General features: G+C 39.1%; 1 protein-coding gene across 1 annotated transcript; it reads left to right on the top strand.

The window, feature by feature from the left end:
• The first annotated feature begins 736 nt into the window (after positions 1 to 736).
• KIF2B (kinesin family member 2B) lies at positions 737 to 4232 on the top strand. Its single transcript, XM_084748301.1, has one exon. It carries the CDS (start codon positions 877 to 879, stop codon positions 2881 to 2883), a length of 2007 nt encoding a protein of 668 aa, XP_084604427.1. The 5' UTR covers positions 737 to 876; the 3' UTR covers positions 2884 to 4232.
• The last annotated feature ends 23051 nt before the right edge of the window (positions 4233 to 27283 follow it).

Genomic DNA, 27283 nt, shown 5'->3' with positions numbered 1-27283 from the left:
AGTTGCAATTACTAAACTCCTCTCAAGCACTGTGGTGACAGGAAGCACACTACTTTGTAGCTGTCAGAACCACTTGGGATGTGATAAGCATCTTGTGTTTGCAAGCTCTGATGCTATTGTTAAAAAAAAAAAAAAAAAAAGTTCTGCCTTAACCACTGCAACGACCTGCTCCATTCAACTCGTTCTGATTTTGTAATGAGAAAGTCCATTAAACTTGCATAACTTTATACTGTGGGTATTGGACAAGTGTGGAGAAGGATGGGACAATTAGAGGATTGATTCCTCAGCTGCATCTTGCTGCATTTTTATTTTCTGAAGCTCCAGATTTGTAAAAATCCCTACCTTTTTCTCTTCCCACTGATCTCAGGAGCGTTCTAACGGATGTCAAAGCTGTGCTTAAACGGAACTACAGAACTCAGGTTAAGGCTTCAGTGGAGAACAGATAGTTGAAAATAACTCTGAGCATTAATGGTGTTAACATGTACCAAACCCATGCTTCCTCTAACTCTTTTGTTTCCTGTATTCCCTGACCCCCCCCCCCCCATTCAGATCTCATCAAACAAACATACACGCACTTCTTAGATCCATGCTCACTGGCAGCGCACAATTTGTTTCAGCTGCGTCTATACTTGCCTAACAACACAGATGGCACCACTGATTCTTTGCCTGCAGGCCTCAGTCTCATCAGCATCTTCTTTTCGTCCTTTTGTGACGTGAGGGCCCTCAGCCAATGCCCCGGCAATTGGCTCACAAAGGCGGGAGCAACGCACGCCTGTGCTCGAGCTCAGGACACTCAGGCTGGCTTGGACTCAGGTCCTGTTGTGCCAACGCTAAGAGGCTCAGAAAGCGAGCCCTGGTAACTCCAACCAACTCACCATGGCCAGCCAGTTCTGCGTTCCTCTCGCCCCACGCCTCTCACCCCTTAAACCTTTGAAATCTCACTTCACAGACTTCCAGGTGGGCATCTGTGTGGCGATCCAGCGCAGTGACAAACGGATCCACCTGGCTGTGGTCACAGAGATCAATAGAGAAAACTCTTGGGTCACAGTAGAGTGGGTTGAGAAAGGAGTCAAAAAAGGCAAGAAGATCGAACTGGAGACTGTCCTTCTGTTGAATCCAGCTCTGGCCTCTGCTGAACACCAACGGTCGTGCAGACCCCTGCGCCCGATGTCTGCAACGCCCACCACTGCTATTGGGGACCAGCGCACAGCCACCAACTGGATCCCGATGATCCCACATAGATACGAGACACCCTCAGGGGACAGCCAAGCCCTGGTGGTCCCCAGCAACCCTTGTCTGATGAAGCGGAAAAAATCCCCCTGCCTAAGGGAAATTGAAAAGCTGCAGAAGCAGCGAGAGAAGCGCCGACGACTGCAGTTAGAGATCCGAGCTAGAAGAGCCCTTGACATCAACACTGGAAACCCAAACTATGAGATTATGCGCATGATTGAGGAGTACCGCAGACATCTAGACAGCAGCAAGATGTCCAGCCTGGAGCCCCTAGAAGACCACCGGATCTGTGTGTGTGTGAGGAAGCGTCCACTCAACGAGAGAGAGACCACCATGAGCGACCTAGATATCATCACTATCCCCTCGCACAATGTGGTCATGGTACACGAGTCGAAACAGAAGGTGGACCTGACACGCTACTTGGAAAACCAGACCTTCTGTTTTGACCATGCCTTTGATGACACGGCATCCAACGAGTTAGTTTACCAGTTCACTGCCCGGCCTCTCGTGGAGTCCATCTTCCGAAAGGGCATGGCCACTTGCTTTGCCTACGGGCAGACCGGCAGTGGAAAAACCCACACGATGGGTGGAGCCTTTACAGGAAAGGCCCAAGATTGTTCTAAGGGCATTTATGCCCTGGTGGCTCAGGATGTCTTCGTCCTACTAAGAAACCCCGCCTATGAGACACTGGAACTCAAAGTCTATGGGACATTTTTTGAGATTTACGGTGGCAAGGTGTACGATCTGTTAAACTGGAAGAAGAAGTTGCAGGTCTTCGAGGACGGAAATCAGCAAGTGCAAGTCGTGGGGCTGCAGGAGGAGGAGGTGTGCTGCGTGGAGGACGTCCTGAGGCTGGTGGAGCTCGGAAACAGCTGCCGGACATCTGGCCAGACCTCTGTCAACGCTCACTCGTCGAGGAGCCATGCCGTGTTCCAGCTCATCCTCAAAGCCGGAGGGAAACTGCATGGCAAGTTTTCCCTCGTTGACTTAGCTGGGAACGAAAGGGGAGCAGATACTGCCAAGGCCACCCGGAAGAGACAGTTGGAAGGGGCTGAGATAAATAAAAGCCTGTTAGCCCTGAAAGAATGCATCAGGGCTTTGGGTAAGAACAAGTCTCATACCCCATTCAGAGCCAGCAAACTGACGCAGGTGCTCCGGGACTCCTTCATAGGCCAGAACTCCTCCACTTGTATGATCGCTACTATCTCACCCGGGATGACTTCGTGTGAAAATACACTCAATACTTTAAGGTATGCGAACAGAGTCAAGGAGTTAGCTTTAGAAGCAAGACCCTACCAGCCCTGCCTCTCTCCAGCTGACCTTGAAGGACCACAAATGGTAGAGAAGGACAACACGAATTCAGAGAAGTCCCTTCACAGGGACGATTTTATTCAAATACCCACCGTGCAGAAAGAAGAAGAGAAAGAAAGTGATGAGGTCACATTCACAAAGGAACCGGTCGCTTCCTGGAAGAGATGTAGCCAGTGGTGGGAGGCCATCCAGGAAACAGCCGATGGAATCAACTGTGATGTGGATTTTTGCATTGCTCAGTCACTGTCTATTTTGGAGCAGAAAATCGGTGTACTGACTGAGATCCAAAAGAAACTCCAGTTGCTGCGAGCTGACCTCCAAAAGAAAAGCCAAGTTCAGTGACAGCAGTGGCCAGAGATCAGGAATGAAACTTGGATACAGTTCTGAAGTTTCTATCTCTTACTACAGAAATCTGTCCAAATTTTCTAAGCATAAAGGTCCCCTGGAGAGCTTACATCTTAAAGCGTCCTGGTCAAAAAAAAAATGTGGTCTTTTCTTCTTCCCCTGTATGTCCATAATTTGCTTTCCTTTTGTGTGTCACTGGGTTGCACCACCCTGTTGCAGTCCAGAGGTTGAGACATCCTGCAGTAGAAGAAAACCGGCTGCAATAAAGTTAGATTCCCTAAACCTGTAGTTTGGCAAAGCCAAATATTGTATGAATTAAAGAGAGAGCATGAAAAAAATGAAGCAGGAGTCAATCAAACCCCAGTTACACATCTTTCTCTGTTGCATGTTAATGTGTATTCAGATGGCTTCTCAGTTAGAGCCATTCTGGGAGAAGAAAGAGAAAAGTCAGCTATTGAAGACTGTTAAAGCCTAGAATTGAGAGGGCGTTGTTTTTTATCTTAGCATTTAGGTTGTAAATTGCTGTAGTGTTATTCCTGAGTCTGTGTGTGTGTGTGTGTGTGTGTGTGTGTGTGTGTGTGTGTGTGTGTGTGTGTATGCACATGTCCACTTGTATTTTGATTGATGTCTTTAATTTTTTTCACACATTATTGTATTTCTTCACTGGTATGCTTTGTGAAAAAGAATTCTGGTTTCAGATTGGGGCAAGAGTCAGCATGCAGAAAAGTTTCCGTATAAAGGGCAATATAGGTCGCAACTGCCTGAAGCACATCCAAAGGTTATGAGAAAATGTAATGCCTTGGACCAATTAGATATGGGTGATATTTTTTTAGATGCAAGAGTCAAGAAGACTACCTTCATCTAATATGAGCATGTAAATATAATAACTGAATACAATAAATTAGTGCCCTAGCTCAACGAACATCTGAAACATAATAATAGTATAATTTTGCCTTCAAATCTGTCAGTTCTATATGCATTTTTAAAAAACAGAAGTGCTCTATACAGAAGAAATAAGACAAATCTGGGAAATTGGGGACACAAAATGTAGGGGCTACAAATTCTCTGGCAACATTTAGGAAGAATAGCTTACTCTTTCAAACTCTAGTATGTGAAGGCCCCGGGGAAGTAATTAACAATTATACACAAGTTGGCCGTACAGTAATTGAAAACTAGCATCCTCTAAGGAACATTGGGTGTGAGACAGGATCAGCCTGGGCATTCACTCTTTAATAATTTATATAGTTTTCTTTAAATATGTTTCACTGTGTTGACTGATTTCTTCATGTGAAATTGTACATTATTATTAAAACAACTGTAACTTTTCAAATCAACCTTTAGTGTAAGATGACTTTCATTAAATAAAAACCCATTCAACAACAATGAAAAGAAAGGACTGCCATTCTGGCCTGAGAAGCAGAGGAGGGTGGGTCGGTGGGTTTGCAGTGCAAGCGTGTGAGCATGAGCTCAGAGCCTGAACAGCCCTGTTCAGAGTGAGATGTGATAATTAAACAGCACTAGCACTGAATAGGAATCAGGTAGGTATCAAGAGAGATTGCTGGACAGCAAGCTGGGCTGAAAAGTAGTAAGCTTCAACTTCAGTGAGAGACACTGTCTCAAGGGCAGGGAGTGGAGGGAGATAGAGCCGGACACTTGATATCCTCCCCTGTACTAAATAGCCATGGGGAATGTGTAGATAAGAGCAGACAAGCACAAATCACACACACACACACACACACACACACACACACACACACACACGAGAGGGGGGTGGGGGGAAGAGAAGAGAAGAAGGGGAGGGGAGGAGAGAAGGGGAAAGGAGAGGAGAGAATGAATTTACCTTCAGTTTTAGTTCTTACCGAGATCATCTAAAGAGTCTTAAGAAAAAGATAAGATGGTTCTATTTTGTCCCTCCTTGCCTCCCATCTTTTGCGGCAATGGATGATGTATTTATTATCAATATTGCTCTGCTTGTGATTCCAACCGTCGTCACAGCTCGTCGCAATACAAGTTTGGATAAACTACCTGGAGCCTCAGCATTCTGATATCAATTATTTTGTTTTCTAACAAGCATGAAGTGCACAAATAGCCATTGCACGGTAAGGATCAGTGACTGTACAATGTGAAGGCATCTGGGCAAGGACCACACTACAGGACTAAATCAGAGTGTTCTGTCAGCTTTCTTCTCACATTGCAGTCCTTTCCCCCTACATGAAAGTTAAAAACTAACTCCATGTGAGGAGAATTTTTACTTATGTGTGCAACCCCTGGCTTGCTTCTTGCAACCACACACTGTGTGTATTCTGACCTTTGGCACTGCTCCTTGAGATTCTGCCACACATACAGATGTGAAGCTCCTCAGTCAGAGGTATGTGCCCATTCAGCAAAATAGTGCTAAGAGATTTTCTAAACGATTACTCTTTACCAGCATTGCTCAGTCATACTCATCTGTTTGTGTTAAGGATGCTTAAATTTTACCAACATGACAGTAATACACATATATGACATATGTATATGTTTGTGTGTGTGTGTACAAAAATCTGAAAGATACTAGCGTACTAGTGTCCAATAGTATTACTTTAGCCAAAGTTATGTGTTCACTGTAGCACATAGACAAGTCATGTAATCAGCCATGAACTCATGAGTGGGTACAGAAAATGTATATATGTAAACATGTTTAATTAAGATCAAAGGAATAAGATTGTCTCATTTGAAATGGGGTGGATGCTACTGTATATCTTCATGTAAGGTGAAGCCAGTGTCACAAAGATAGTCTGTTTTCTCTCATGTGTGAAATCTATAACTTCAAAAGCAAGGCAGTGGCCAAGGGGAAAACAGCAACGGCAAGAGGAGATAGTAAAAGATAAAGACAGGATAACAATTAGCTGAACCCAGAGATGAGCCCTTGGTTGGTTATCTAGTAGAAAGTGGCTATCCATGAAACTATACATACACATGACAAAAAACAGACCCAGGAGGTCTTATTCATATATTTGTACACACACACACACACACACACACACACACACACACACATGCATGTGCTTGTTAATAATAAAGAAGCTATCCGTTTAAGAGCAGGGGAGGAGTTAAGGGAATGGAACATGGGAGGGCCTGCAGAGAGGAATTTAATTCAAAATTTGGAAGTATATTTGTTTTGTTTTTCTTTGTTTGTTTGTACCTGCTTGTCTTGAGACAAGGTTTCTCTGTGTGGTCCTGGCTATTCTGGAACTTGCTCTGTGCACTAGGCTAGTCTCAAACTCAGAGATCCACTTTCCTCTACCTCCTGAGTGCTGGGATTAAAGATACATGCCACCAACACCCACTTTAAAATTTTAAAACAATTTCTAAAAATTTAAAGTGCTATAAATTGACAAATAAGGTAAGGGGAATATGAACAAAGAACAGTACATGTATGTATGTAAATATAATGGAACACATTATTTTTTATAATTAATATATGATGATGAAAATTGAAAATTAAAGAACATTGAAAATGAAGCAAATTCCTAACAGCAATTTCACCTATGTTTTTTAATTCTACCAAAAAGCCAGTATGAATGCATCACACTATATTTTTTCATGTGGTATGTAATACATATACTCATATATATTTGTGAGTATATTTCCCAGGAATTCTAATGACCATATCTGAAGATGCTATTTAAAATCTCCCCAGGAAAGTGCTTTCTCTTGCTGATCCAACTCCTCTTGAGTTTCTGCAGTTTATCCTCAATCAAATGCACATTACACTCCTCATTGGCTATAAGAATTTCCTGGCCCAGGTCTTGTGGCAGACTCCATGTCATCCCAGCAATAGGAAGGCCAGGTAGGCAGAGCTCTGATTTTTAATGCCAGCCTGGTGTACATAAATTCTTGGGCCACCTAAGATACATAGAGAGATCCTGCCAAACAAAACAAAACATTTTTTGGGAAGTCATGTGGCCCTTGAAATGATGGGAAATATATATATCAAATAGAATGTTCTGTAATGAAACATACTCAGGAAGGAAATCAACTGAAGTTTACTAGGAGAACAGTTGACAGCTTACACAGATGTCCTGCAACTAAAAAGGAGGATTGTAAAGTAAATTAACAGTGTAATAAGATTGTAAGAAAAATGTCAGAGTACCCAATCTGAGAAAAATAAATACTCCTAGTAGTTTGAAAGCATCCATTTACACACGAAAACTTTGGCATGCTAATTATAAGCTATGCTTATCTATTAATTAAAGTAGATTTTCTCCTGTAGTGGACAGGCATTTTAAATTACTGCATGAACTTGCAACTAATAAAACCTGACATTAAAATTCTAAGCTAAAGATTTTATATCTGCAAATTTTCCTTCTCATTATTAGCCTGCAATAGCAAGTTTTGAAACTATTATTCTATTACTTTCATTTGGTCAATTATTTTTTAACAATCTACATAAAGAATATATATATATATATATATATACTGTGTGTATATGCTGAGCAAATGAATGAATTTTTCTTTGAAATTTAATTATAGACATAAAATACAATTCCAACAGCAGGACTAGTTACTAATGTCTGTTCCCTAAGAAAATCAATGTCAAAGTTGCCAGCAAGGCAAAGGGTAGGATATTATCTTCAAAGCAAACCTGTCATTTATGAATTATTTTTACAATTCTTTTTAATTCTTCAAACAAGCAAATGATTATAGTAAACCATAACTTATAATTTCCTTCAAATGTGATATTTTTCATGTCATTTCCTTTTCAATCTTAAATATAATCTTAGAAATCAAAAAAGGAAAAGAGTACGGAATGTTTTAATAGTTTAAACAAGCTATCAAGGCAAGTCAGTAATATGAAGCGGCCCACAGACATACATGGAAAAGAAGGACTTAAATGGTGCAAATATGACATTGACGTTGGGACATGATTGAGAAGCCTTACAGACAAGAGTAAGAAGCTCATTACTAGGGATCAACAGAGCTCTGTTGCGGCGGAGTCGACTAAACCTCCTGTTCTTTCTCTACACACCTAATTGCTTGCCCCCAAATATTTCTAGAACATAATGACACCATATAAGGAATTCACAATGTGAGACCACTTATCGTGGCCGTCCATCATCCAAAATCATGAGTTAAGCAAACTTCTTTGTATGTGAGTCAATGCCATATACTCTCTTATAGAGACAGAAGATAACAGAAAAAGTAGCAACAAAATGAATGAAATAATTCTTTGGAAAAGGAGGAAATCACAAATATAAATAGTGCTACCTTGAAATAATTGGCAAGCTATGGCATAGTTAAAATATATCATGCCTATTTGGTCCACAAGGATAAAAAGGAAAGACGCACTGGGCCATCCTAGGGAATCTGAATCATTTATTTTATGCTATCTGCATATGGGTTTAAATATTAACATTAGAAATAATATCAATAAATAAGAAGTATCAAACCTAGAGTTAGATTCTGGGTTTGATTTAATTATCTGCCATCTGGTAGTTATGTGTATTCAAACATGTTTTGACCCTCTCTAGGCTTAATTATTTTCTCATCTGTTCCATGAATGTGAGAAATTACTTATTATTACTTATTAAATTAATCTTAGAATCCATTGAGATAAGCAGTGTAGGAGTATCAATAAAATATTTTAAGCCTCTATATACTAGATGCCAAAGACAGAAGTTTGGGTCTATAGTGGTACTTGTCCCTTATGAATTTATAGTTTAAATGAGAAGATAAATCATTGCAATAAAAAAGAAATATTTGTTTAAAATTCAAAGCTATTGAGCAAAGTGCTGTGAGAACATAGAAACCACTTACTTAGACAGAAGGGTTAAGGAGCTGTTACATAATGACCACATTAGTTACTTCTCTTACTGCTGCAAACGAGAAACAATTTAAGGCAAGAAGGAAGGAAAGAAAAAAAGAAGGACAGATTCATTCCATCTTACATTTCAATGGGATACAGTCCAAGATAGAAGTCTTTGAGGCAGAAGTCAAAATGTGACAGTTCACATTGCATTGGAAGATAGGAAGCCAAGCATGAACAGCAAGTGTGACCAGGCTACAACAATGCCTCAAGGGTCACCCCTATTTATTACATTCTCCAGCAAAGCTTCACTTGCTGGAGGTTGTACAGTCCGAAACATTGTATTGTAAGGACAAGACAAAATGTTTAAATTCGTGAGTCTTTCGGGGACATTTACCTCTTAACCCACAACAGTGACCCATCTAGGAGTGTACAATGATGATGTGAGGGTGGAGGAACCATACAGCTAAGATGACAGCAAGGCCCCTCAAGAGAGATAAAACAAAAACAAACACAAACAAACAAACACAGGAATCCCTAATGGCGAAGGACCACTAGTCAGAAACTTGTCCAGAGCTCTCCCCAGCCACCTAAAATTGTCTTTGAGAAGACGGTTAACATTTTGTTTGGTGTATGTCATGTCCATATCTCACATCACACTGGTCACTGGTACTTCAAAAGTATTCAAAATGCACGTGGGGGACAATTATACTTTCCATCAGTTTTATTTATCTAGAACGTTGAAGCAAGTACATATATTTTAATTTTCTTTTTAAAAGATAAAACTGTCCAATGACAGAAAGTAAAATTTTCACATAGACATTGACACTTGGAGGCCTAGTCTTACGTATTTGCTCACATTTGTAAGCAGTTAGATGCCTATACCACATGTACCTTCCTCGACTATCCAGCTAGACAGCCAGCACAAAGCTCCACAGTACACCTGGTAGGACCAGTTCCTTTATTTAAGCCCAGGGATCTTCTCAGTCCTTTGCCATCTACTGTTACAGCCGGACTACACTCAGACCATAGTCATTACTTCAAATATTAAAGGTCAACTCTAAGATGCAAAGCTACAATGTATATCTGTTTGCTTCCCTCTGCATCTCTGCATTCACAAGCTTCTCGTTGAAAGGCATGCTCTCATCATTTGTCAACTTCTACAGAAGGCACAGAACTGTATTGGAAGGGGAAACAGTACCACAGTGGGGGGAAAGGCACACGTACAAGAATCAATTACTTCAAAACAAGAATTAAAAGACTGAAAGAATAGACTGTGTTGTTCTTCTAAACACATCTGTTCTAAGCATCGGGCACATTGCTAGCTGATGACTTTCCTATGAAGTTGGCATGAACATCCCTCATGAACACAGAAAAGTATCCTAAGAACAGGAGTCCAGGGGCAGAAACCCAAGACCATGGTCCTAAAGGATGAAAGTGTCTAATTCCTCAGGACAAAGGGATTAAAAAAAAAAAAAAACAAGAAGTCAGAAAAAAATGCGAATATGAAGAAAGAAAATTGATACAGGAATCACAGGAGGAAATGATTTAAAAGGATGAGAGGCTTAAGGCAGTAAGGAATTCTGTAGGATAATGACTTAAGAGCAGCGGTGTTGAGGTGTCAAGTCGTTAATAACCAAGGAGAGGTCAGGCTGTTGCAGAAATCAGATAGCAACGGGCCCAGGAGTTAGAAAGCTGCCTGGATAATGAGAGTCAAAGTGGTTCATAAATCCTAAGCTGCTTTATAAATACAATTAGGAGACACAGCTTGTTAAATTCAGGCCCTGGCTGTTCCTCAGTCACCAAACTTTGTGAAGTGACCTATTGCTATTCTGCATCAAGTGCATGCAAGTGGCACTTTCACAGAACGTGTTATATTCCATGGAGAAATTAAGAAAGTGGGTGATAAATTTGTCAGTCGCCTTATGTCTTTGACTCACCTTCTTTCAAGACAAGCCCATGCCTTAAAAAGACGCATCATCGTTAATCTTTAAATATCTCCCACTGTTTCTCTAAGGTCAGCTTCTTTCCGTCAATACCTTAGCAATTTGATTTCAGCTTCTTCAACAAGTCTGATTTGTTTCTTTGAAATTGACACTAATTTGAATATGGCCTTGACTCCAACCACAAGGTCCAGACTACAATTTATCACTTGACCATCTTTACAGCGGGCCCAACCACAGTTCTTTAGACGTCTCTTCCTTCTTGTCATTTCTAGCCCTGATATAAATTTTGTACATCTACTCTGTCAATCAGTTTCATTTACTTGCCTTTATGTGAATTTAGATATAACTGTAATCTGAGGCATTTCCTATTCTGAGAATATATTTTATAAATAATCTTTTCCTTGCTCTCCATGTAATGATGCTTAATTGCTAAAGCATAAACATGGGGGCATAAAATGAGTAATTTTAAACTAGTTGTGTTTTAATTGATTCAGAAACTAATGAATTGAGTATATTACTTGTTTCTTAGAGCAAACACTAGGAGATATTAATATTTTAGGGAGACTTCCAGTGTTTGCGATTTTTGTACCAGTACTTTGTAACTTATGTGTTCCACAAAGAGCTGTTTATGAAGGAAAATAGTCAAATGAAATAATTTCATATTTATTGGCAAAACAGTGACATCTATTGTTCAGCGTTATATAAGGTAGAATTTGAAGTGAAAAGCAATCTCTTAGTTTATGTATTGAGCTCTGGTATAATGATAACTAATCTAAACTTGTCATTCGAAAATACTAACAGGTTGATTCCAATAACTTAATACGGAATCAAAGCAAACTGAATACCTAGAAATATAACACTTAAGCATGATTTAGGAGGTCCCAGATCTGCCTTAAAGAAGAAATAGGACAATAAATGATGGAATATAATACTTGAGAAGAGATGTTATTTATCACAGTTGCATTTTTCACTTCACAGATCAACTAAGTGCATATGGTGAATGATGGTAAAAGCCGAAACCTGAACTCTGAACTTACGGCAAAGTACTGTTTTCATGGCATGTCTGTTAAAAGCTAAGTCTATCAATCTAAGTTTATTTACCTAGGTCTTATATGTATGCATGTGTTCTGTGCATAAATGCATGTGTTCATTTATGTGCATGTGTGTGTGTGTATGCATGTTTGTGTTTAGGCACATATGAGTGCATGTGTGTGTGCGTGTGTGTGTGCGCACGTGTGTGTGTGTGTGTGTGTAGGCGACAGGAGAGAGAGAGAGAGAGAGAGAGAGAGAGAGAGAGAGAGAGAGAGAGAGAGAGAGAAAGGGAAGGCACCTGTGAGTGCATGCATATGGAGGACAGAGGACAACATCTGGTGCTATTTTGAGACCAGTTTTCTCACTAGCTTTGAACTGACCAACTAGGCTAGGCTGGCTGGCCAGAAAACCCCAAGGACCTATATATATATATATATATATATATATATATATATATATATATATATGTCTTATATCTGGTCATATGTACCATATTTATCTTTTAAAATATGGTCTAGTGAAACCTAAATTGACCTCTAACTCTTTTTGTCATTGGGATGGATGCCTTGAATTTCTAATCCTCCAGCTTCTACCTCCTGAGTGCTGAGATCATAGGCATGGTCCACCAAACGTGGCTTAGGACTCACTTCTCTATAAGCTGTTCCTAACAGCTGTTAAAAGCTAATTAATCAGACTTCATTACCTTCCATATACACTTTACATGAGAAAGCACTTATTCTAGAGTATAATTTCTGAGGAATTCATCCACGATCACTTGGTCCCACGATGCTGTGCCTGTAGAGATTCGGCGCAGCATGACAGCAAGAGTGTTTATCAGAGTCTATTTATAAGATGGCGGAATGACGACAGAAGGAAAGGAAGAGACTATAGACCACGTTAAGGTTGCAAAAGGCCCTATCGCCCACTTCCTCCAGCTAGGTCCCACTTCCCAAAGTTTGTACAGCCTTCAAAATCAACACTACCAGCTGAGTACTAAGAGAGCATGGAGGAAACGCTCTATTTAACGTTCTATTTCAACTACAAGCCTGCAAGGCTTGTGGCCATCCAAAAATGCAGATGCACGTACCCTAACTCTGACAGTCCTCAAAGTCTTAGCTAGTCTAACCCTATTTGGAAAGCAGGTCCAACTTCAAAGTCTCTTCTGAAATAAGGTAAATGGCTAGCTGTGAGCGCCTATAAAGTCAAAGAGGAATTCGTACCCTTTCAAGATACATTGGTTCATAATAAGTACTTTCATTCTAAAAGGGGAAATATAGTAGCCAGGAGTGGGTGGTCGGAATGGGTGGTCAAAGCAAAACCAAGAACCATAAAGGAAAACAAAACAAAACAAACAAACAAACAAAAAACAAATCCTTTAGCTCAATGTCCAGCATATGGGACCCCTACGCCATGCTGTGCTTTCTGTTGGGCTTAGGCTTGCGAGCCATGTGCCTATATAGTCTCGCTGATCGCTGTCCACATGGCCTCTCACTTAGGCTGGCTCTGTGCTTTGACTGCCACTTCCATTAACAGATATCCCATATGTAAGACATATCCAAGAGCCTTTATCTTCACAGCTTCATACATCCCTGTCTTGGAGGATGTGTACAAGGATTCTAAACGTATAGCACACCTCCTGGCTTCATAGACTTTCCTTTGAAATACTGATGGAAACCTCCCTAACCCATAACATTTAAATTCTGTGTTCTTGTGAAACTAGTTTCACATGAATTGTGTCATTGTGTGCTGCCAGCTCCATCAATAGCAGAGTTCCTTGGACCGTAGCTACATTAACCTCTTAATGGAAGAGAAGTAGTAAATGAATCCATCCCCAAAAAACCACTCATAGATGGACATGTTTGAGCAACTTCTTTGTTTTCAAGGGAAAGTATTTCAAATAAATGTGCCTTCTCATATCCTTAAAGCTACAATGGTTGAGCCTAGTTAATGCCACAGATGCCCTCAAGCATCTTTCCTGATGCAAGGTAACTGATTTCTTACTGAAGCTAATTTCCTCAGAACCCAAAATTGCCTTAGCAAGAACTCTACATTAGCTCTTCTAACCGAATTGGAAGTTTCTCAAATCTTTTCTTTTCTGCTTTTTAAAAATTGCATACATTTGATATAAAAGTAAACAACAACAAAAAACAGCAAGAAGACCTCATGTTGCGGCTTGAATGCTGGGATTCCTTGAAATTTGTTCCGGAAACTTAATTAGTCCACTAGTTTTAAATTCAGGACCCCACAAGATTTAAAGACATGGAGACAATGTGGCCAAGTTCTTTGCCACAAAGTAGCATGAGTGACAGGTAGACTACCTCCCAGGAGGCCTCTCTTCACCTGAAAGCTCACAAACTGAACTTCAGGACCAACATTATAAAGTAGCACTCCAAGAAGAACCACTTGCCTCAGCGAGAGACGACTCAGTGGTTAAGCACGTTTGATGCGCTTGTAGAGGGCCCAGGTTACCTTCCCAGCACTACATGGCAGCTTACCAACTCTCTGAAGCTCCGGCTCCAGGGGATCAGATGCCAGTTCTGTCCCCAGAAGACACTGTGTGCATGTGACATCCAGGCAGGACACTAATACAAACAAAATGAAATAAAAGTCACCTATCAAACTTCGCCTTCAGCTAAGAGCTTTCCCCCTCGTAACAATAATTTTAAACTTTATCTCCCGGATATAAGGACTTTTCCTGTGAAAGTGACATTGTTCAATGTGTATTATTTTCTTTTATTTCTTTCATAGAAAATATGTTTTTCTTACATATTATATCCTAATTGCAGTTTCCCTTCCTTCTCTTACTCCCGGCCATCCTCCATCCCCCAAAATCTAATTACTCTCTCTGCCTTTCATTAGAAAACAAATATGTTTTTAAGGGATGATATTATGATATGGTGATATGATATGATATGATATGATATGATATGATATGATATAGCAGAACTGATGCATTGGAACTAGCAAACAATCAAACAGAGGGAAAGCAGAGTAAGTGTGCAGCACACAAGCCTACGCAGTACGTTTCACCTGTGGTGACTGGCCTTAATTCTCACCTCGTGAGAATTTTAACTAAACCAGGCAGACATGTCACTGTCACTGCTTGTTTCCAGAGATGGTCATCTCAGGGAAGGAGAGCCACCTGCAAAACAAGAAACCTTTTGCAACACGCTGCTTGAGGAAGCAGTGCTTCCTGCCTATTCCAGCTTCTTGCTGAGGGGTGCATCTTATTTTACCACAGCTGCTGGCCTCTGCTGATACTAGACTCCAGCCCCTTAAAAACCTTCCCACATAGATAGAACAGCAGTGGCTTGACAGGGAACTTCCAGGTCTCCAACAGAGCTTTGGGACTTCTGACACATCAAGCTTTGCGGATTGAGCAGCTATTGAGTTCTTTGCCTTTTCAGCATGTAAATAGCTGTTGTTGGACTACTCTGTTGGACAATACTGTATAAGCAATCTAGTGAATCTCCTAGTTTATTTCATACGCATTCTCTTGGTTCTGCTTCTCTGGGGAGCTGCCTACTGAATCTCATAACATCACTAATTCCAGAGATGGTGGTAGAGTTGGTTATTTCAAGTCTCCTAGTTAAGAGTATTAATTAGTACATTCCATTTGTCAATATCCTGAAATTTAGAAAATAGACATATTCCACCATCCTGAATATTCATCCATTCATGTACTATGTCATAAGAATACAGAAAAAAAATCAGAGTATGTAGAACGGTGTAATACATAGAGTACTGTATGTCGAACATCATATGTGGAATAGTGTAAATTGCCAGAAGAAGAATAAAATTAAATTCACTTCTGAAAATAGGAAACTAATATAAAGATGAAACCATTAAACTTGAAATGCTGAGTTGTACCGAAAAAAAAACCACTTCATTTATTTATTCATTTATTTTTTTATTTATTATGTGTGGTTCTTAAGTGTTTGCATATGTGTTCATATGTTTCTGACTGTGCTCGCTTCTGTGGGAGATTGTAGATGTTCATTTACAAAAAAGTAAGAAATAATAAAGCAAAGAAATCTGAAATTGATATGAAAAGTATTTCTGAGTACACAGGGTGGTAAATAGTGTTTCCTATGGCAACCCAAACCTTAATGTGATATCAAAGAGCTTCCAAGACAGTGGTTCAGTGTAGATTGTAGGATGCTCTGTTACACAGAAGCCCTGGGGACTGATAATGGAAGAAGGAAAATTGAATGTTTCCATTATTACCTGAAGTCTCAGCCTCTGAAAGTAGTCTTGTCTTTACCATAAAAATGTACTTTTAAATAAGCTCCCAAAATTCACAAAGAACATCAAACATAGTTTTGAAGAAAAAGCCAGGCTTTAAAAACAATGGAGACTCAAAAAGTGTAATTTGAGGAATTACTAGTTAAAAAAAAAATAGCTTCTGTTTTATCCCATTTAGAGTTCTCTTTTAAACTTTATCTGTGACAGATACTTGAGGGGTAGAGTTCTATGGCACAACATCACTCATTTGAGTGTTCATTAGCACTTCATAGCCTTGTTCATAAAAAAAAATCTAGTGGAAGAGTCTGGCATGAGCTTTGTTGATAGAAGTAGGAATTGTCTAGGGTAGATAGACAGCCTAGCATAGTCCCAGTGATATGAGCAAGAGACAAAGACTGTGCCCCTGAATTCACTCTCAGTCACTTTTTCAAAAGTCAATCCCGACAAACGTGCTCATGAGGCTAGACCGCACATGAGTTTGGATGTAAGAGACTTAGTTTTAAGCATGGGTATAGGTTTTGCATGTTCTCTTGTCTTAATATCTCCAAATATGACCTTGTAACCTCTTTCTGAACTGTATGAAAATGTATTAATCGTTTTAATACAAATATATGATATATGAATTTTTATGACCGATATAAGAAGGTCATAATAGATTTAGTAGCTTAACAACACAAGTCGTTACTCGACAGTTCTGAAGGTCAGATGTCTACTCTCACTAGTCAGACCTGTGTTTCACATGAGTGAGTGCTGAAGTGCCCTGGCAGGCTTTCTCTAAACTTGAAGTTTAGAGACAGGAACCAAATCTTAAAATATTACATATATGTGCGTGAGGTGTATATACACACATACATATATACACATATATATGCAGATATGTACACTATCTAGAGTAATATATTCTAAGAGTGGTATCCACAAAAATCTCCACCTGAAATCTCTTGATTCAAACTTAGGTAATTAAGATGAAAGACACTGATTAACATATAATAAAAAAGAGTTATTGGTACCTGCCGATAATCCCAACATGCAGGAGACAGAAACAGAAGGATTGCCACAAGTAAAACAAAGCTGATTTTACTTAGTAAAGTTCAGTGCGGCCTATGAGGTGAGGCTGTGTCTCAGATAAAGTGTGTGGGAGCGTGAGGAGCAGAAGGAAGGGAGGAGATTCTCCATGTGTTTCGATCCATTGCTGGAGAGTGCCTCTAAGAGAATCGCCCTGCAAGGGTTTTCTGTCTGTGAGCACAATAGAATATCATTAATAGTGTCATGGCTCTCTCCCATGGGGTGGTTCTCAGGATGGGCCAGGCATTGGTTGGATATTCCCTCAGTCTCTGGCAGGGTAAATTTTGGGTGAAAGTTTTTGTGGGTGGGTTGCTGTTGCCCTCATTCTACTGGAAGTCCTCTCTAGTTATTTGTGTCCTCTTCAGTCCCCATGACTCCTGCTCCTAGGAGTCTCAGCTAGAGTCACTGCCATCTTCTCCCATAAGCCTACCCTGTCTTTAGGTCTTCAGCTTGTCACAGAGATACCCCTGCCCATAGGCCTTCTGTCTTTCCTGCCCCTGCTCTCCCCAGGTCTGGTCTCCACCCTCATTTCTCTCTGTGCTCCCTTTCCTACCTTGTTCCCTCTCTTCAACCACTGCCCCTGTCTATTCTATTTCCCCATCTGGGTGAAGTTTAAGCATCCTCCATTGGGCTCTACTTGTTATTCATCTTCTTTGTGTCAGTGAATTGTAGTATGTTTACCCTGTTCTATAATGGCTAAAATCGGCTTAAAAGTGAGTACATACAATGTGTGCCTTTTCTGGGTCTGGGTTACCTCACTCAGTATAATCTTTTCTGGCTTCATTCATTTGCTTGCAAATTTCATGATTTCCTTGTTTTTAATAGCTGAATAGCATTCCATTGTGTAGATGTACCACAATGTCTTTATCCATTCTTCAGTTGAGGGACATCTAGGTTGTTCCCAGATTCTGGCTATTACAAATAAAGTTGCTATGAACCTAGTTGAGGAAGTGTCCTTATGTATGGTAGAGCATCTTTTGAATATATGCCCAGGAGTGGAATAGGTCAGTATTGAGGTAGCTACTTCAGTTTTCTGAGAAAGTTGTCAGATTGATATCCAAAGTGGTTTTACATGTTGGCACTCCCATCAGCAATGGAAGGGTGCTCCCCTCTCTCTGCCTCTTTGCCAGCATGTGCTTTCATTTAAGTTCTTAATCTTATCCATTCTGATGTGTGTAGAAGGTCTTGTGGAAAAGTAGGAGGAAGGACAGAATGATCTGGAGGTGACAGGTGCCTAATAAGAAGACTAACCAGGGCACAGAAGACCTTTGGGGGACTGAAGCACCAACCAAGGACCATGCGTAGACTATTCCTAGGCCCCTTGCACACATGTAGCAGATGGGCAGCTCAGGTTTCATTTGGCTCTCCTAGTTAAGAGGAGCAGGGGCTGTCTATGACATGGACACTGTTGCCTGCTGTTTGAACACTCCCCCTGGTGGGGCTGCCTCACCAGGCTTTGGGGGGAAATGAAGCTCTAAGTCCTGATGTGACTTGATGGACTGGTGGGCTGGGTGGGTAGGGAGGGCTCCCCTCTTCTGAGGAATAGGGTAGGTGAGAGGGGAGAAGAGAGAGCAAGAGTGGGACCTGGGGGAGAGGAAGGAGGAGGCTGTGATAGGGTTGTGAAGTGAATAAATAAATAAATTTGTAAAAAAAAAAAAAAAAAGGGGAGGGATGAGAAGAGCTGAAAATAATATTTTAATAACGTTATACTTCCAGTGAAAATGAAGTTTAGATATAAACATAAATCTTACATTTTCTACTGTGAAGTTTCATATTTTGATGTCAGTGTGCACGCAGTCACACAGACTGCAAAATAATTAGTGTGTTCATAAATAATTATTAAAATATGTACACGCTTTTTCCAAAAAAGATGAATAGCTTTGAAGGATTTTATGCATAAACGCATTAAGGTGAAATTCTAAAGTCATTAAAAGCAAGAAGAATAGTCTGGCATGGTGGCACCTGCCTGTTATCCCAGCCCTTGGTGAAGTAGAGGCAAGCGAATCTCTGTGAGTTCGAGGCCAGCTTGGTCTACAAAGTGAATCCAGGACAGGCAAGGCTACACAGAGAAACCCTGTTTTGAAGGCCCCCTCTCCTTCCTCCCACAAAAAGCAAGCATGTTGGTGCAAATAGTCAACTGCCTCCTAGATCCACAGCAGAAGAGGTTAAGCCTGGCTGCAGTATGTTCCTCCAAACTGTTTTCTATCGCACATAATCTAAGGAAAGCAAAGCAATATTTTAAGCTGCAAGTTGTTTCTAAAATAAGTAACTAGTGTAGCGCATCTTCAGCACTTGTTTATGTCAAAACAAGCAGGTTCCTGGGAGAACGCTTTACATTTTAGTTGTTTTGTATTTGAATCACATGCTGATTGACCAACATAACAACAAAATTAGCAGAAGAGCATCACATATTAGTTTAAGGTTTAAAGTGTCTCTTTGAGCCCATTAAAATTTGCATCTCATGGAGAACTGAGTGTCTGATGCTCAGATTTTTGTCAATGAAAGTTTATTTTAACACTGAGGATGGTAAGATGCTACAATGAAAAAAAGTGGTTGCCACGAGCGAGATGTATCTCATGAAGTCAACACTGGGCATGCAGTATACATATCAAAGTTACCCAGGGTGTCCGCTGTACAAACCTCAGGCCATTTGGATGTGCTGGTAAAGTTTCCATTACAATGTAAGAAAAGAAATGCTCTCATTTTTCATATGACCGTTTCAGCAAAGATCAAAGAGAAAATATAGAACAAAATTATGGCCATACAAGAAAAAAATATGGAGAGAGAATTTTTTCTTTTTCCATTTTTATTATGTTTCTTTCTAAACATATACATTTATATTATTACGTATAAATAAAATAAACTACATACAGCAGGAAGAACCATGAGACAATCGGGAATTATATAAATGTTACATTAATAATGATTTGGCTATTTGCCTTTGGCAAACTTGAAGTAACCATCTTTTCTATCTTACTGAGTTTAAAATTCTGAATGAAAATCAATATCTATCATATCTCATCTCTATTAACTTAAAATGTCTTGCCATATCTAAAAACATCTTAACCCCGAACCAACGAAACTTAATTGTAAGACTAAACTATCTGGCCTTCACCCTCATCAGAGGCTTAAGAAGGAATAAAACTTAATCACCTAAGTGAACCAGAAGTGTAGGTTACCAGCTTTCTAAATGAAAAAAAAAATGACAGAGACAGTTTACTGCCTGAATAGTCACCCAAAACTCTCTATAACCTTGGAGCATCATTTTCAGCCTTCTGGCCCAATATATCTGACAGACACATTTGTGAGGAAGGAACTATTGAGGACTTGCTTACCCTCTCTTGGCAGAGTTTAGCCATCCACTCTGGCTGCATCCAAGCTTGCCCATTTTTAGGCAGAATTCTGTCTGTGGCAAAAACAAGGACATTTTGCCCAGTGGCTTGTTTGCCACATTTGAAGTTACCTCTAAATCAAAAAAGTTTCTCTTCATGGCTCTTTATGGAGAAATAATTTTTATGGTTTAGAGATAATCATGTAAACAATTGAAGTACATGATTTACTCTAAAAAAGAGAAGAGATGTTACATTTACAAATAGCATAGCATGACATCAAGGCATTCATCCCTTATTACTTTCATGGTGTTAAAGATATTTGATTTCAGAAGCAACATGGCTGTCTTCAAAATGCATCACCTTGACTTCTATCGTGTTGCTGAGTTTTTCATTTTGTAAGAGCTGCAGGTTGTATGAACTCTCACTATGTTTTGGGCATGTGAAAATGTTGATATTCTTCCCTGGACATTCAAGACAGATTTCAAAGGAAAATATTTTATAGTACTGTGCTTTGTAAAATTCACTATTTCTTTTTCAATAAAAGAATCACTTCCTATTCCTGTTTCTTTTATTTTTTTAAATATTATAATATGATTGCATCATTTCTATATTTTAACATTCCATTTCCATATACTAAAACTCTGTCTCACTAATGAGGATTTTTTTAATAGTGTTTTGCCTGGGAGTACTCAGAATCAGACTCCAGGGTGAAGTTTGTATGTGAAATAATATAGGAAGATAAAAACCTTACAGTTGCAGATCAAGAAATCAGAGTGTGGTATGTCATAAAAGAACAGAGGGTCATTCCAACCTCATGTTCGGGGAAGAATTCTATTGACTCCCTATGAAGAATCTGAGCTTTCACATCCCTGTAGCCTTCAGACACTGGACAGGCAACCCCATAGGGGATGCGGTTTTCTGTCTTTTCCCATTCATGGAAATGTCGGCCTCAGAAGCCTAAGGGCAATTTACTGATGTTTGTAGGTATCATAGAAAAAAGACACAAAGTTGGGAGGGAGACATATTGAGAGGTCGCAGGGCAAGCTGGAGGGAGGTAATGGGAGTAGGGATGACTAAAATGCATTGTGTAATGTGAGAACCATAAAGGAATAAAGTATCATTTAATAACAAAATAATAAAAAAACAAGCAAACTAAAGGAATATAAGTAAAGTCAAAAACAGTGCACCCTACAGTGAGATGTTACTATCTCTCTTTAAAGTAATAAAACTAAGATTGAAAAATGGGATTAGGTAAATAGGTGATGCCATGTGTCCACCTTTACAGCACTTCCCTCTGTGCTGCCGGCTTTCCCCTCTGCCCGCTCCACGTCTCTAGCTGCTACTGATTTTCTTACCCTAGAGTTTTGGTCTTCCAGAACATCCCACAGCTGAAATCACACAACAACTAGAATGCAAGATACAAAGCCAACTTTAATGCAATTACAGGTTTTAGTAAAACATCCATACTGGTTCAACAGTACTAAAATATTAGCCCATTAATGTGCAATATTAATTAATAATACAGACACTAAGAGTGGGAAAGTAGGGCACATGAGAGCTCTCTGGGCTGACTGCAGGCTTACGGCTGCTCTGAAAGTAGTCCATTTGTTAAAATAAAAGAGTAATGTGGTTTGTACAAATTAAATGATAGGTAAAGGAGAAAAGCATATTACATGACCCTGATTGTAAATCTCACTCTGTTCTGGCTGTTTTCACCATTGCACCATGCTATATGATAGCACTACTTCTATTGACAATTAATGTATAATTCATAATAAATTATGACATTGCATTTGAAAGAACTCCAGCTATTTCTACTTTCACTGGAATTTTTTTCCGTTTGCACTTCTGTATACAATTAATGCCGTGGTCACATACACAAGCGGCTCTGGCAAACAAAGCAAATCAATGAATCAGGTCAGCTGTGAGAGACAATAAAGAAGGTGACTCTCTGGGGAATGGCTCCTGTCTAAAGGAGGCAGCCACTTCTCAGCCAAGAATATTGTTGCCATGGGGATTTTTTTTTTCCCAAACTCAGCCAAAAATCAAAATGTTTCATGTATAGTCTCCTACTTTTAAATATTATCAACCCCAGTTTCATAAAGTCTCCAGTGCAGCAGAGAGGTGCTGGGGGGTGGCAGAGAAAGAAAGAGGCAAAGCCATGTGCTGTGTTTTCACAGTAAGCAAACGCTCATTGCTTCTCTGAAGTAAGCCAGAAAGGCAATGCGATTTAAAGCTTGCCTTCCATCTAAAGACATTCAAACAATTTGAATGCTTGCCTTGCATGCATGAGGCCCTGAGTTGAATCTCTAGCACTGCAAATATATAATTAATCAATTAATTAAACTTCTGCTTGAAACCATGAAAATGTAGAGATATACTTATATATTAATATCTATGTCTTTAACATTCTGATTTATGCTTGAATTTTTAGAAACACACAAGTGCACACACACACACACACACACACACACACACACACACACACACACACACACACTAAGAATCTGTGATATTCAGTTTGAAATCCCTACCTAAGCAAAGCCTTCTGTTAACTATACATATTTAATTCAGTTATAAGAGATATATTACTTTCTAAAGTAAATGAGGCCTCTTGCTTTTGAGTCTTGTTTTAAATGCTGAATTTTTCATGAACTTACAGCTGCAATAAATATAAAGTTGATTTTCTACAGAAAAAAAACCAAATATGATTTACCATTAAACTTCACCAATGTTAGTGAAAGGAAAGGAAATCCCCACATCCTTTTCTATGAAATGCCTTTGAGCAAACAGTAAACACGTATCTTTCTCTCATTACACAACTTCATAATGAGAGCTGGAAAGTGTGAAGTAAGAATGTGTGCTTGTGAACTCCTAATGGACTTATTTAAATTATGAAACAACAAGAATGTAAGAAAACTTTGAAAAAAAAAAGGAGTGATAACTTTTTAAGGTGTATTAAATGTGATGTAGAGAAGGATAAATATAGCCCCCAATGATATTATGAGGGAAAATAGACAGTGCTTGCTGAATCAAGTAACGTCACAAGACAAGTATTAAGAACCAAGTCAGAAGGAGAAACTATAACCTAGTTGCTGAGCTACAGAGACACAGAGCAACAGAGGTAAAACTTGACCAATAAGTTGGGCAGCCGCAAGAAATGAACTGAATCCACAGGTTATAAACTCACAGAGGAAAGAGAATAATTAAAGGTTATTATGTCAAAGAAAGTGTTTAGCTGACAAGCAGTTATATTCAGCTATCTATATTTCCAGGAAATAAACTTTCTATTTTTGTTTCTCATTCTTCCAACGAATTTAGTAAATTAAATGCATCTCTTTGAAAATCTGTTTATAAGTTCTCAGAAGTCAAATGAGAAACTTGAATGTCAAATCTTGGGTACATCACTTAGGAACCATAGGCACTGAAATGGAAGTAATAATTTTATCTATATTTATTATTAATAATAATAGTAATAATAATAACTTCCACTAAACACTACACATATTATTAATTTTACTACTTCAAAGAATGAGTTATGGGGTAAATATGTGTTAAGTACAATGGCATGTATGTGAGAAAATCTCATGAGCAAAATCTAAAATAAAGAATTTACAAACTATTCACTGAAGTAATTTTAGAAGACTACAACATTTACTAAATTGTTATTTAAAATAAATACATATATATCTCAACTCTTTCCTCTTTTCTATCAATATTCCTTCAACATAGATGAGGACAGCTCTGTTAAATTGTTGAGCACTCTTTAAAGACATCTAATGTAAGACAGCATTTCCTCTAATGTAACACACCATTTCCTAACTGTTGAAACACGATTAAGACTTTGAAAACACTTCCAAGATCCTGGCTAAGTGCTGCAAATATTCCTTAAATTTAAACATGTATAAATAAAGGTGAGTTGAAAGCCTCAGGAAATACTTGTGCTGAGGTCAATGAGAGCCCCCAATTTCAGAGAGTATAGAGTGTTGCTTTAATAACTTAGGGCCTTATGGGCCAGATATTATTTCACTGTGCAGAGAGAGGCTCATAAGACAGAGGGGTGAAGGGAGATCATTACACAGTGGAAGGCATTTTGGCAGAGGAAAACTAATATTTTGGGTAGATGCCAGAATTTTACATGTTTACTTGAATATAGGTTGTGTAGAGGGAGACAGAATGGGGTAAGGTTGAAAAATAAAAATGTGAAGAAAGCATTTAATGGTAATAAGAACCTCCGAATATTTAAATCCACTTGGGTGATTTATTAGACAGGACTCTTAGAGCACCATGCTACCATAATGGGGAAGAGATGAGGTGTTTTGGAAATACAGTGAATATTTTCAAAGGATGTATTAAAATGTGTCTTTTACAATCCTTTGATGGAATCCAGTAATATCAGGGAAATACAAAAGGACACAAAGACATAATTTAAATTTTAAACACCGAGATTTGATCTTTAGATCCACACACACTAAGACTCGATGCTCAACACCTAGGACAGGAGGCCACCTCTCACAGCTCTTTTCTTCACAAACAGTCAGATGATCTCTTTCAGGAAAATATTGCCTGCAGTAGCTATATGTATTTTTTTTCATTTGTTTATTCAATTTTCCATGAGCTTAATCTGAATAGCTATCTAATTTATTCTCTGAGGATAGGGGAAAAAGAGCTTGTCTCTTTCCTGAAAAAAAAATATGGACTGAATTATTTATTTCTAACTTCTTAAGAAGCTTATGAAATGCAAGATGAAAGGTCAGGATTAATTATGAAAAATGGTGTGAATTCCAAGAGAAGAAATATATGTTAATTGGCAAAGGATATAGCTGTAGCTATTACCTTATTGATATTCAACAAAACTTGAGGAGACCAAAAATGTCTTATTTTTAACAAGTTGCATGTGGTGATAATGTTGATGTTAGTGCTGAAGTGCATAACATTTTTAAATGACATTTTTTTTCTCACAAGTATTTCTTATGGACACATATACTCCCCTTGTTGTACAAAGTAGGATCTGACCATTTGGTGCTGGATAATAATCTATTGGTGTGCTCTTCCCTGGGGCAGGTCGTTTCTCCTGCTCTCAGCATTCCTTAGTTGCTTGTAGAGAACTGTTATTTTACTACTTCCTTAAGTTTCAGTTGCTTTCCTTTTCATGTCTTTTCATGTCTTTTCTTAGGTGGTTGACACAAGCACCTACATTGTTGATTTGGGATCCCTTGTTTTTATTATAAATGCATTTGTTACAAATGTCTTGCCTACATGTGCTTTAGCCACATCTTACGAAGCTTAGTGTCTTGTGTTGTTATGTTCATTCAGTTCAGTGGATTGTTGTTCTGTTTTTCAAAAGTGTGTGTGTGTGTGTGTGTGTGTGTGTGTGTGTGTGTGTGTGTGTGTGTATGCGCTAGCATGCACACACGCACATGTGTTTGCATGCTCACACTCATACATGCTACAGAGTTGTGCCCCTGTGCCCCTGTGGAGGTGAGAGGACAAATCTGGATTTTATCCCCTTCTGTCACCTTGTGGGATCCAGAGATCGAAATTAATTTTCAGATCTGATCTATGGCACCTATGAGCCACCTAGCTTGCTCTTTTATTCATTTTTGAGACCACCCATGTTCATGGTCTGATTCTTTCTCTTTATTTTTCTTACTCTTCCTCCTCCTCTTCCTCCTCCTCCTCCTCCTCCTCCTTTGTGAAAAATAGAAACTCAGGGCCTTGCACACGTTGAACAAGCATTTTTAACAATGAGCGGAATCCCTAACCTTTGATATTTTGAGAAAAGTTCTCACTAGGTAGCACAGGGTGGCTGCAAATTCTCAGTCATCTTAAACCCACCATTGTCCTTTGTCTTTCTCCTAAGATCTAAGTTTGAAAACAGCATGTTTGGCACATACCAGAAATTCTTAAACATGTGCTGCTTAGATTGCAAGTGTTTACATTTTCCTGTTTTTAATCGTCATTCTGGTTTTATCCTGTTTTGATCAAACCACAAGTTCAGTCTTTGAAAAGTAGTGGTTAGGGTGTTCTGAAAATAACTATCAAGCCTCTACTCTTTTCTTTTTGGAATATGTACTGTGTGAACGTGGGTATGTTCATGTGTGCGTAGAGGTCAGAGGACAACAGTGGGTGTCTGCCCTTTCTTTCCGTGCTGCTTGTTTGCTGTTGCATGCACCAGACTAGCTTCCAGGGTTGTCTGACTCTGCTTTACCTCTGTAAAAACAAAACAAAACAAAACAAAAAAAAAAAAACAGACACTACAGATGTGTGCTCTCTTAGCCAGTTTTACCAGGATCCTAGGAATCTGAACTCTGACCTCACCATGAGGGCATCTTCCCTGCACCTTATCAGATTCAGCTGTTTATAGCTCTGTTGAATAATATATTTCTGTTCACTTTCATTTTTTTTCTACAAACTGTTAAAAAACTATAACTAAAAACTTGAACTTTAATCATGGACGTATCCCTAGTCCGTTTCACTTGCATCACTTTTGCCTCAAATAATTCTGTGAATTTTGTTCCATAGATCAACATTTAGAAGTTCTGTGTCTTTGTAACAGATCAGCTTCTTTCTCTCTATTCATGCCTGTCTCTGTCTCTTGTCTTTGCTCTTAGGTTGGCTTTATCTGACTTCAGAGACACTTGTCCTTCTTGCTAATATTTGCATGTTGTCATTAAAGCTGCATATCCTAGAGTGCCATATCTGAAGATTTGGCCAAACACTTCACAAGTACTTGAAAAGAATATTGCATAATCACTATACAAGTGCAGACTTTAAATAGTCAATATTCCCCAAACAATAAATGTAACAATATTTACATAATATTTGCATACCATTATTATAAATAACCTGGAGGTGATTTAAATGTCTGTTAAGATGTGTAGAGGTAATATAAAATAGGGCATTTATATATGAGTATTTATATAACAGGGGCTTCGGGATCCATGGCCTTAGAGATCTACAGGGATTCCCAGACCAAGGTTTGAGAGATC

Source organism: Acomys minous (assembly GCF_964271855.1).
Source record: "Acomys minous genome assembly, chromosome: 12".
Lineage (NCBI taxonomy): Eukaryota > Metazoa > Chordata > Mammalia > Rodentia > Muridae > Acomys > Acomys minous.
This window is presented reverse-complemented; position numbering and strand designations above follow the sequence as displayed.